The sequence below is a fragment of the Lycium barbarum genome, chromosome 3 (genome assembly GCF_019175385.1).
Source record: "Lycium barbarum isolate Lr01 chromosome 3, ASM1917538v2, whole genome shotgun sequence".
NCBI classification, from domain to species: Eukaryota; Viridiplantae; Streptophyta; class Magnoliopsida; order Solanales; family Solanaceae; genus Lycium; species Lycium barbarum.
The window spans coordinates 26,624,552-26,636,971 of record NC_083339.1 but is presented as its reverse complement, the minus strand read 5'-3'; the positions used below and the strand labels follow the sequence as shown (position 1 = coordinate 26,636,971).

The following is a 12,420-nucleotide window of genomic DNA, read 5'->3' as shown; positions in this document are numbered from 1 at the left end:
GACAGAATATAAAACCTAAGAGAACTCAATCTTGTAACTTACTTTCTCCCTTGATATTAATAAAAATGTCGGTCGTTCTCCACGGACTAGGATAACATCTATCCGAACCACGTTAATTACTGTATTTTTATCGTTTTCGCGCTAACAGTATTTATAGAGATCTCTATTTACAAGCTAGTGCCAAGTGCCAACATATGCTAAAATATTACTGAAACAGCTTTCTCGATTGTTGTGGTTTAGACAAAAGTCATACTAATATCTCAGTCTCAGATCCAATATTTTAACTGCAATTAGATGTATTATTAATTCTAATAGAGAATTTTTTTTGATTCCCTTTTCATTTGTTTGTCGTCGTCTTTTCCAACTTTATTTTTTCTTTCCTTTTGACCAATTCAGATCTACTCCCCTGTCTCACTCTTTAATTTCTCACAATAATGATGAAGATAGGGTTCAAATTTATGACATATAGGAAGATGATTGGAAGTTTCCCCATAGACCAAATTCTGCAATCACATAGCTGAGAATTAATTTGGTTGTTAGGCTTCCAATATTGCTCTTTATTAAGAAGCAGAACAACTATATTATTTGAGTTTTCTCACCATAAACCCAAAGCTGAGAATTTCCTGTTAAGCTTTAGCAATATTCTTCAACAATGTATCACGCTTCTTCTTCCAAAATTTGCAAGCATGATGTCTTTTTTAGTTTTAGAGGTGAAGATACACGTAGAACCTTTGTGAGTCATTTCTTTAATGCTCTAAAACAAAGAGGAATCCACGCTTTCAAAGACGATGAGCGGTTGGAAACTGGAAAATCAATTTCTGGTGAACTTTTGAAAACTATAGAAGAGTCTAGATTTGCTATTGTGATATTTCCAAAAAATATGCATCCTCAAGATGGTGCTTAGAGGAGCTTGCACACATCATAAAGTTCAAAAATGAATTGGATCAGATTGTGATTCCAGTCTTCTATGATGTGAGTCCATCAAATGTGTGCCATCAAAATGCCCCTTTCGCTAAATCCTTTTCCAAGCATGAGAAAAATTACAAAGATGATTTGGAGAAGGTTCAAAGATGGAGGGATGCATTTTCGGAGGCACAGAAAATATCAGGGTATCATTTACAAAATTTCAAGTAAGCATTTTTTTTCCGGGTTTCTCGTTCTCAAGAGGAAAAAGACCAAACGTTTAGCTACAATTCCACACAATTCTACTATACTTTTTTTCGAAAAAGGAACAAAGATCTAGGAAAATAGAGACACATATGGTAGTCAGTTTACTTATAATTATAAATTAGATTAGTGGATAGACCTTGAGTGTCACACCCCAACCTGTGGGGAAGGGGTGTGGCCGGCACCCGACACCCAAAGAGTCGAGCGAACCAGCTGTGATATTTGAACTCTGTAACATGAATCAATGGCCGACAAGGCTACTGAATAACAATTGTAAGAAGTAGATCATGACAACCTGCAAGAAGAAAAGGCCCAACAACACATATATGCATAACTAGGGCCGACAAGGCCACAACCAAGAAAGATAACTAGTCAGAAGGTCGGCAAGGCCAAACACAATACCTGTACACTGACTGATAGTCTGTAAGCCTCTAAGAGCACTAATATGCATCAACTGGTCCGGACAGTAGCCCCGTCATACCCGTAGCCATACGCATATCTCTCTCTCTCTATATATATATATATATATATACATGCATGCATCTTATTTAATGACTCTGACCAGCAACTCCGGAGAATGGAGTGCGAACATCCCCGCTGAACTCTAGTATCCTACTGAGAAAGGTACACCAATCCATCTACCGTACCTGTGGGCATGATCACATCGCACAAAATGCGTCAGTACGAAAGATGTACCGAGTATGTAAGGCAGTAAGCATAAACATAACATAAGCATAAGAGATATAAATAATAAGAGGGGAGATATAGAGGCAACCTGAAACTCTGAACGAGGCCACTGAGGGCGACTATAAGCATGACATAAATGTAAATGCATTCTCGTAAAATCCCTCCTCACAGTGGAGGCTTATAACATATCATATCATATCATATAATAATATATATCCCTCTGTGGGGTGAGCTCAACATCATATCATCATCTCTGCCCAACTGATCAGCGGTATGCACAGCTACGTGCCTGCCTGGCCGTCTATGACACGGCGCGGTAATGAAAGAAATCCATCTATGTGCACATCTACGTGCCTGCCCGACCGACTATAGCGTGGCACGGTAATGAAAATAAATACATATATATAAGTGCAATGCAAGACTGACCTCAGAAGGGATATCATTGAAGGAGTCAGAGTGACCTATCGTCGTTATCCTCTGACTATCGTTATTATTGCTACGCTCATAAATCTTTAATCAATAGGCCAAAGAAATAAAAGTACAGGGAAACATCCTGTTATGAATTATACACAAAGCCAAAGTTTGCCAAACTCTGATGAAATATGATCGACACAACTTTTATCGGAAAGAGTGTGCCAACGAGAGGTTTGTTACCTTGGAGCAATAGACAAAAAGATAAGGATTAACTCAATTAAAGGAAGTACAATCACTCAACTTTGATGTGAAGAGTACAATCACTAATACCATTCTTCATTCAATAAACAAGAGGGATACGACATGTGAAAGGTACTTCAATACAAGCTATTCGTGAGAAAAGGGTAAGCTTAACCATTTTGGAACATAATCGACATAAGTTGAACAGAACGTCTTTTAATCGATAACCAAAATGAGATGTGGAACATAATTTGGTATAAGTCATAGATGAAGTATGTGTCACACCCTAACAATGGTAGGGCATGACGGGCACCCAACTCTCATCAGAGTCGAGCGAACCCTTAGACATTCGCTCTATCAAAACCTGTCATTTCAAAAACTTTTAAAAACAAGAAATTTTTCCAAATAGAAATCATTATCTTTATAACGATTATGAAAACTTTCAATCAAATAAGTACTTTAAACCAATTGAAATCATCTAAAATACATACTCTTTTAAAATCCAGAAATGACTCAACTGACATCACTTTGTCGACATCTCGACAAATATACCACAGGACACTGTATGCAGAAGTCTCTAAGAAGTGAACTGAACATTATGAGTCAGGACAGGGCCCTGACATACCCATAATCATGCATATCTATACATGACTCAGCACAGCTCCAGAATGAGGTGAAACTTGCCAATCCCAGCTAACGTCCAAGCATTCTAGCTATACACTTAACCTGCCAAACAATCTGGGGCTGCGGGCATAAACGCAGCGTCCCCAGGCAAAAGGATGTCAGTACGGACAATGTACTGAGTATGTAAGGTGGTAACAAATCATAATCATAATTTGATTTAGGAGAGAAGAAATCAAAATCTAACTCAATACTTGCAGCCTTCGCTGGACGAAATATAAATGTGCACACGAAGTCTCAAAACAATCTTTAAGTAAATAATATGATCCAACACACATGCTGCTTCCGACATGTTAACCGAATGGTCCCTTCGGACAGCCGCTTCCGGCTAGTATCACAATAGTCCCTTCGGACGGCCGCTTCCGGCATAATAATGATGGCCCCTTCGGGCAGCCGCTTCCGGCTTAATAATGATGACCCTTTCGGGTAGCCGCTTCCGGCTTAATTATGATGGCCCCTTCGGGCAGCCGCTTCCGGCTTAATATCACCATCATATCAACACAAACTCAATCCACAAATATCAATTTCAATTTATATCATAAGTCACTAATTAATTCATCACAATCCAGTTATTAGCCTTAGTCTTTATAAGAAGTTATCAAATTTGTATCTCACTAGACTTAGGAGGACATACTTCCAGGTTTGAGGGTAGAATTGTTATGAAATTCTTATTACTTATATTCTACTCAATTTCATCTTATTGCCCTACTCAAAGAATAAATGATCATATCAATATAAAGGGATGATACTATGGAATGTAAACATAAATCGTAAATGAAATGAAATAGTAAAATCTCGCACCCCCTTCGGAGTGGTTTTGAAAATCAAACTTTATGTTTCCTTTAGTATAAAACTAATTTCCTCGAAATCATTAGTAAAATCATATACACAACTCAACTTGGCACCTTATGGGTGTTCCCTTGGGAACATAATAGAAGTACAATATCAATAAGCCATCACAAGAAACATTTAGACCTTACTCGTCTAAGAACGGAATTATATAGAGTACATATAATATGAATAGCAACAATAATCATGCCAAAAGAAGAAAGGTTTGCCTTACATACCTTACGTCGTCCAAGGAACTCAACTTAATCACGAACTTTTCACAATTAGTATGACAAACCTATAATCGTAAGAATATGCACGGGACTTAAGAAGGCTTTCGTATATCATATATATTAATTGATAACTTAATTCTAAAACGAAACGGGCAGCATCTCCTCTATATCATTAGTATCTCCCAATTCGGTATATCACCACAACAGCCCAACAACAAATAAATCTCAAAAACACAACAGTATACTTAATTTACTACAACAATCCATCCAATATATATCCTTAAAATCAATCCCTTAAACTTATCTCCATTTCTAACGGAATTTCGACAGCATTTCCTTTATAAACTGGATAAACCCGAAAATCCAATTCAGCTAAATTATCTGCAACAACGTCAAACAACAATATCGACAATCAATATACATCATAACTCAGATATTTCCATCCATTTAACTCCACTGAAACAGCCCCACCTTCATAAACCTCCCAAAAATGCCAAACGAGCTTTAAACATTATTTCCTCCGTTCTAATCCGTTAAAACTCTAAATAAACACTTTAATAACATAAGAGGAACCTTATACATACCTTAGCAGAAGATCAATCACGAAATATCATCCTCCAAGCACAATAATTAGCTTAAAACGACGACAACAACTCGTACTACACTTTATCCTTCACGAGTCTGGGGATTCGGGACCTCGAACTTGCTCGATTCTCCTCTTTCTCTTTCTAACTCTCCTCTCTCTCGATAAAAGTTCGTATACTGATTGATTTGTAAATGAGTGAATTTGTATGCATTTATCCCTTATATATGAGTCTTGGGTCGGTTCCCACCGACCTTGAGTCGGGTTGGGCCGAGCCCACTGCCCAGCTTGACCTTGCTGCATTAAAACATCCATAACGTTCTATACCTATGTTGTGTGAAGGCCCACGACCTATGGTTGGAAATATAATTTAATTATCTACAACTTTCATATTTGTGGTTTTCCCAAATTCCCAAATAATGATAGGGTTATGGTCTCCCGAAGTCAGATCACCCGAAAACGTAACTTAAAAACATCTTTTTGGAGGGCTTACACTTGAATTTGGCTCAAGGGTCCTTCTTGAGTTGTGTTTAACTTCACATATATTATCCATATAACTTATCATATGTACTTTATAAAAATCCCATCATGTGGGCCCCACCTCAGCTTACGGTTACGAGGGCTATATATCTTTTAACGTATCATTCCCATCATATTGTACGAATTCCAAATATCATACTCGTGCTATCGTCATGCTACTACAGTAGAATTTCATTCTTTATACTTGTAATATTTGCTCCTCCTTGAGCTCACATTAAGCGGTCTGTAGCCTTAGTAACACGAAATTTTCTGGGGTGTAACAGTATGTGTCAGCTCAATTATCATGGAACGCGATCGATCCAAGTTTACGAAACAACCTTTCAATGAAAGTTCATATGAAATCTAGTCATGCCACAAAGAGAATAGAAAGCCCTACATACCACGTTGATGAAGTTTTTCACGTTCCATGAGTCCTTGAATACCTTACGAACGATCACCTACATCATACAAACAATATGGGATCAATTCCAAGTTCATAGCTTATGAAAATACTCATTGAGGCATTTCATCGAACGACTTGCGGGCGTAAGTTAGTAGGGTCATTTGTAGTTTGGTTTCTTCATTCAAGACTACCATTTTTCTTTTCCTTTACTCCTACTCTTCCTTATAAATCCATCCATAACTTCATAGCTCCAAATAATACATTTAAACCACAAGAAACAGCCCAAAAAATCAAGTTCCTCCATAAGAGTTCCTTACAGTTAATAAAGACTTGTCCCTATGGGATTTCTCCTCCAATCTCTAAGTTAAATACTTGTAGAAGCTTAAGAGGACCATGAGAAGGGTAGAACATACCTTAAACTTCAAAATCACTCCAAAACAGAGATTACTTCAAGTTGAAGATTTCTTTCGAAAAGCGAAACAACGAAGAAACGACGATTCTACGATTACCACGTGAGTCCTTACGTTAAAGTTACTTGATTAGCCTTTAGATTTGCTTATGATTGATGGAGAAATGTTTGAGAGAGTATTGGGAGTGCTTAGGTTTTGTATCTTAGAGAAAATGAGGTCCAAGATGATTTGTGGGTCTTTTATACAAAAGGGAATAAGCTGCCACCGACCTTGCACACTGCTCCCATAGCAGTTTACGTCCCTAGACGGAAATGCGAATATCTATCTACTCCGATGTCGTATTGATGAACGGTAAAATGTACTGGAAACCAAACTCATAGACCTTCAATTTGATATGTGTATCACCCCGTAACTCCAAGTAAATTGAGATAAAAGCTCCTCGACATCTGACCCAAATTTTAGTGAAATTTACGAACTTAACTTGCGACGCCCTTTGTCGACTTTCGTATCACAACTCGTTTGACTTCCAAACTAAACAAACGAACATTATACAATTAAAATACTTCTATTATTACTTTATTAGCATGTGAAGAACTCCTAATCTCACCCAAAAGTACAAGTTATCGTATTCCCAACTTACCGACTTTTGACGAAACTCATGCTTTTTTGATTCATTCACCCTCTAAACCTTTCGCCACTTACTAATATTATTTATAGACTCTTATAATCATTTATATTAATAAGATGAATCCCTTTTAACCGCAAGATAATTTCTTTTGAACTTGCGTCAACTAACTCATTATGCAACTTTAACGTGCGAAGATCCGGGGTGTAACATTGAGTATGTGCTTGTTTGATAATGTAACTACATTTAAAAATGTTGTAGTTCATAATGGTTGATTTTTTTTCAAATGAAAAAGAAAAGAAACTACTCTGTGGCATTATCATGTGTTTGTTTTAGACATTAGTCCATGACAACTCTTGCTTTTAACCCGCAAGGGTGGCCGAGTTGGTTGGGCAGGGATCTCCCAAATGGGGTTGGGTTCGAATCCCCCTGTATGGTTTCTCGGTCGATCTCGTCACATGAGGCTTGCCTAGTGCGGTTTACCTCTCCTATGTGGTTTGCGGGCTATTACGCAGTGGCGAATTTAAGTGGAGGTGAGGGTGTTCAGCAAAAACATATAGTGTATATATAGGGTAGATTTTCTCTGTTTATGTACATATATTACCTTTTGAACACCTTGAACATATGCAAAAGGTTAGCTCAAGCAGTCCAGGTTGTTCAAAATTATCTCTAGCAGCATAGGTTCAATTCTCATCAACAACATTATTTTTTATTTTTAGCTTTTGTTGTTTTTTTTCGAACCTCCTAAGTGAAAATTCTGGATCCACCACTGCTATTACACTGGAGCGAGTTTACCCTATATGCACCCGAAGGGTAGCGGCTGAGGATTCCCTTGTCATAAAAAACTCTATCTGTTATTTCTATTTAATTTACTCTAAGATTCTTTTCCCTGTAATGTAGGGATGAGGCATATGGAATCAAGAAACTAGTTGATGACATATTTCCTAAATCGCTTCAAGTTATTTCACCTTTCCCGGAAAGCTTAGTGGGTATGAAATCTCTGGTTGAGAAAGTAACCTCATTATTAGATAGGGAATCAAACGATGTTTACTCTATTGGGATTTGGGGTATGGGCGGCATAGGAAAGACATAAATTGCAAGTTCTATAATCAGACATACCATCATCGATTTGAAGCCGATTGTTTTATTGGTGGTGTTGGAGCATTTTATCAGATCAATGGACTGACATGTCTAGCAGAAGTCTTCATTTGCAAGCTCTTGGGTGAAAAGATGACTCTAACTAGTGAACACGAAGGGCTGATTATTTTAAAGAATATGCTTCGCTAGAAGAAATTAGAATTTTTGGTTAGAGGGCCAGAGTAGCATGGTATGGGGATAACGTGTATGAAGTTCAACTATTAACTGAGGATGATGCTTTTGAATTGTTCAGTAGGCATGCTTTTAGAGAAAAATCACCAGAGAAATATTTTATGGAACCTTCAAGAGAAGTGGTGAACTATGCTGGTCGACTCCCTTTAGCTCTTAAAGTTTTGGGATCAATCTATATTGAGTGACTGCCTCCATTATGTTGTTGCTAGCAAATACCACTATTTTTGGTTTTGGATCTTCCAAATCATTCCCGCAGGAGATCCGGACCCATTTTTTTCTGATCCTTCGAGAAAAAGATTCTTCTTTTTACAAACGAGACAAAAAGCACTAGAGAAAAATAATTAATCTTCTGAAGGGAATCCCTCACAATGATATTCTAGGAAAGCTTAGGCTTAGTTTGATGGACTGGACAAAGATGAGAAGGAAATATTTCTAGATATTGCATGCTTGACTATATCTAGTTTTACTCTTTATGTGGAACAAGTACTTGAGACTCGTGGTTTTCAACTGATAAGAGATTACCTTATCAAAAAATCTCTATTATCTATTAACATAAAGAATATAATATTGATGCATAATATGATAAGAGATATGGGTGAAAATGTCACATGGGGAAAAGTATGCTACCAACAGAATATGGCTTCCGGAGGAGGTTCGTGACCTTTTCAAAGGAAAGTTGGTAAGCAATATTTAACGTAATTAATAATTTCATAAACGTTTAGTTCTGTTCACTTTTTTTTTTGTTTCATTTTTTCCCTCAGCAATTAAATATATGTTTCACTCTTTACAGCAAAGGTGGAAAGACTATATATCCCAAAAGATTACGATTTTGAAAATGATCCTTTCAATTATAGCGATAATTTCAAGAGAATGCAAAGCTTATAAGTACTCATAATTGGTGATGGAACTTTTTGCTCGGACTGCGCTATCACTTATTGTTACGACTACGTGATATGGATCTTGTCACAGGGCGATTCACTAAAACGTTTGTGCTTAACAGATCCTTTCCCTTGTTCCTATTCCGTGAATGACCTATTTTGCTAGAAAACAAATAAGCTTGTTAGAAGGGAGCCTATAACCTTAGGACTCATTAGAGAGAGTCCCAGACCTCTTGTTCTTTGATAGAAATTGTCCTCCCTTTCTTTTATTCCTGCTGCCTCTTTAAATAGAAAACCCTATTACATGATATTGAGAAAATCTAGGAATTTAATAACATAGAAAATCTATTTATATAACTAATTTAGTAAAACTAAACTACTGCCTATTTTAATGCGCAGAAAATCTGCCAGGAATCAGATCTACTTATCCTCTTTGATGTTACGATATTTCTCGACTTGAGGGCCCCGCGCAGCATACACTTTACCCAAAAATGAGTCTATAACATTACCCCCCTCCTCCGGAAAGAGCTTGTCCTCAAGCTCGAAGTCTAGATAAGCATTATGAAAACGTGCAACATCTTCCCAAGTAGCATCTGATTAATCAAACCCCACAAGTGCACTAAAATTTCCCAAGTTCCCTAATTATGTTGAGCACGTGATGTGCCATGAATTTCGACACATTTTATGTCTTTTTCACTAGAAGTGTTGCTTGTTTTTAAGTGTTTTTACATCGTTTCTTATGTTATTTTGGTGTTTTATAGGGTTGGTTGACTAAGGAACGGAAATGATAAGAAATGCTGAAAAATGAACAACTTGGAGCAAAAGGACGGTCTGTAACTCGAGTTACGGACCGTAACGTGATCCGTACCCAGAGAGGAAGATCCAGATATGTGCCGCTATAAAGGACGGTCCGTAACTCATGTTATGGGCCGTAACGTGTACCGTAATCTGAAGGAAATTTCCAGTAAGAAGCCTAAGTAGTGTCATATGTTACGCCCAGAAGGATGGTCCGTAACGTAGGTTACGGGGCGTAACATCATGGCGTAACGCATTGGCCACTGAACACTGAAGCCATGATCCGCTGGAAGATAAGGACTGTAACCTGTGTGACGGTCCGTCGCAAGAAGCCGTAACGGTTGACCTATATCAAGCTGACAAAGGACGGAACCGAAGGACGAACCGTAACCTGTTTTACGGTCCGTAATGATGCCGCGAAAGGGTATTTTTGTCCAGAAATTTGGCGCGATTTTTGGCCCTATAAATACTTAAAGTTAGGTGTTTAACATTTATTCTGATCTTTTGGGAGCTTTAACTTTAAGCCTTGGATATTTGTGAAGTGGTTGGAGCATTTAAAGCACCAACTTCACCCCCATTCCACATTGTATTAGCATTGTAAGTACATTATGTTAACTTTTAAGCTTTCTTTGTTAACCAAAATAACGAGTAGCTAATTTTAATTCTAAGGTTGTGGACCCCATGATGGGTATTATGTGAATGGGTTTCTACTATTGATATATGCATAATGGTTGTTGGTATTTATTCTATCTTTGTGCGTTTGCGTTGGGTAATGATTGCAAGCATTAGCCTAAGCCATTATACTAACTTTTCTTGGGAAAGAGAGTTAGTATTGGTAAGATTGAATAATAATGACTCGGGGCGTTAACCCTCATTTAATAGACTAACTTAGAGATAAGAACAAGTCTAATTGGCATTATTGGTCGCTCTTCGAGTTCAACTCTTTCACATTTGGAAAAATCATAAAGAGGAAATACGACCTAACTGTTGGGAAACATTAGGAAGTCCTTAAGGGATCAAGTGCATACTCTTAGAACAATCATTAGAAGTATATCACATTGAAACCTGAAGCATAATATCCAATCAAAGTGGGGAACACAACCTTAGTCTCTCTCTCGCATTAAGTACAATTCAAGTCAAAGTATTCAAATACATTACACAAAAAATATTTCAAACTATTCGGAATAGGATTAAAGCCTTTAAAGACTAGTATCGCATACAACTAGTACCCTTTTCTTTCCATATTCCCTGTGGGATTCGACCCCAACCTTGTTTGGGTTATTATATTTGACAACGACCGCTTTACGCCTCTCATAGGTGTAATTTGAGCGTATCAAATTTTGGCGCTGTTGCTGGGGAATACGGTTTTGAAATTACTGATTGTTGTGTACTTTTCTTTAAAAAAAATTCTATTCCATCACACCTTGTTTGCTGTTTTGGTGAACTAGGTGAACATGGCAGGAAGACATAATAGAAATCAAGGAAACCAAGGTGGGCTCTAAGTGAACCCACCTGCACAAGAAGAGGGGGAAGATGAGAATATATTTACTGAATTCATCAATGAAGCTAATTATGCTTCTGCTGTGGTCCCTCCTAGGACTGGAAATGCGACTTTCAAAATTGATAGTTCTATCTATCAGCTGCTGAAACTTGAAGGTTATTTCTGAAATTCTTTAGAGGACTGTCTACTCCGACATTTGAGGAACTTCCTGCACGTATGTGCTCAACAATCTCAAGGTGCTGTTTCTGCTGATGCACTTCGGTTACGGGTCTTCAAATATTCCTTGGCTGGCCAAACAAGGGAATGGTATGAAAAGCTTCCCAGCAATTCTATTCATACCTGGAGCAAGCTATCCCATACATTTCTGAAGAAGTGGTTCCCACCGATCAAAAAGGCTAAACTTCGAGATAAGATCTTTGAGTTCAAACAGTTCCCGGGGGAATAATTATATTCTTCATGGGAGCGGTTCAAGTACTATCTAGCTCAATCTCCAACTCACGGATTTTCGGATGCTATTCTCACCGAGAAATTCTACAAGGGCTTAGATACAATGAATCAGATTGCTGTCAATACTGTCGTGGGAGAATGCTTCATGGACAAGTCATTTATCAACATCACCCGTTTGCTTGATAAACTCACCACCCATAATCAAGTTTGGCATTCAACTGACAGTGAGAGTCTCTCTTATGGTAGTCCATCACTAGCTGCTATTGCAAAACAAAACCACGAGAGAGATCATGCCTTTGCTCAATTGCAAACCACGGTGGATCTATTATCAAAGAAGTTGGCAGAAAAGGATGCACAAGGGGTAAATGTTGTTGAGGAGTTACCACCTCATCCACAGGGGATGTATCAAGTCCCTGAGGGGATGTACCAAGATGGGAAACAACATTATGAAAATGCTAATTATGTCAACAACTCCCAAGGGGGTTATCAAAGGCAAAATTATCAAGGTCCGGGCCATCTCCCATGGAAAAAGCCTCAACACCAATTGCAAGGGAACAATTATAGTAGAAATGATCAGGGAAATCCAAATTAAGGGAATTACAATAACAACAATTATGGCAACAAGATCTCTATCCCCTACATTCCACCTAGGGGCAAGCATCAAGTTCCCAACAGTGAAG

General features: G+C 37.9%; 1 protein-coding gene and 1 non-coding gene across 2 annotated transcripts; one reads left to right on the top strand and one right to left on the bottom strand.

Annotated features, from left to right (window-relative positions):
• Positions 1–652: 652 nt before the first annotated feature.
• Positions 653–8,304, top strand: LOC132630573 (disease resistance protein Roq1-like). The gene is made up of 5 exons (XM_060346143.1): positions 653–862; positions 949–1,130; positions 7,691–7,857; positions 7,964–8,012; positions 8,184–8,304. The coding sequence occupies exons 1-5, from the start codon at positions 653–655 to the stop codon at positions 8,302–8,304; spliced, it is 729 nt and encodes a 242-aa protein (XP_060202126.1).
• A 3,386-nt stretch (positions 8,305–11,690) lies between these two features.
• On the bottom strand, positions 11,691–11,797 carry LOC132634471 (small nucleolar RNA R71). The gene has a single exon (XR_009580190.1). It is a non-coding gene; the product is annotated as a small nucleolar RNA R71 (small nucleolar RNA).
• Between the last annotated feature and the right edge of the window lie 623 nt (positions 11,798–12,420).

Bases quoted from the DNA above. Each gene is read 5' to 3' on its own strand.
- LOC132630573 (XM_060346143.1), top strand. From the start codon at position 653: ATGTATCACGCTTCTTCTTCCAAAATTTGCAAGCATGATGTCTTTTTT. The intron at 863-948 runs GTGATATTTCCA...GAATTGGATCAG, and splicing joins AAGAGTCTAGATTTGCTATT to ATTGTGATTCCAGTCTTCTA. The intron at 8,013-8,183 runs GTGAAAAGATGA...ATTGTTCAGTAG, and splicing joins CTTCATTTGCAAGCTCTTGG to GCATGCTTTTAGAGAAAAAT.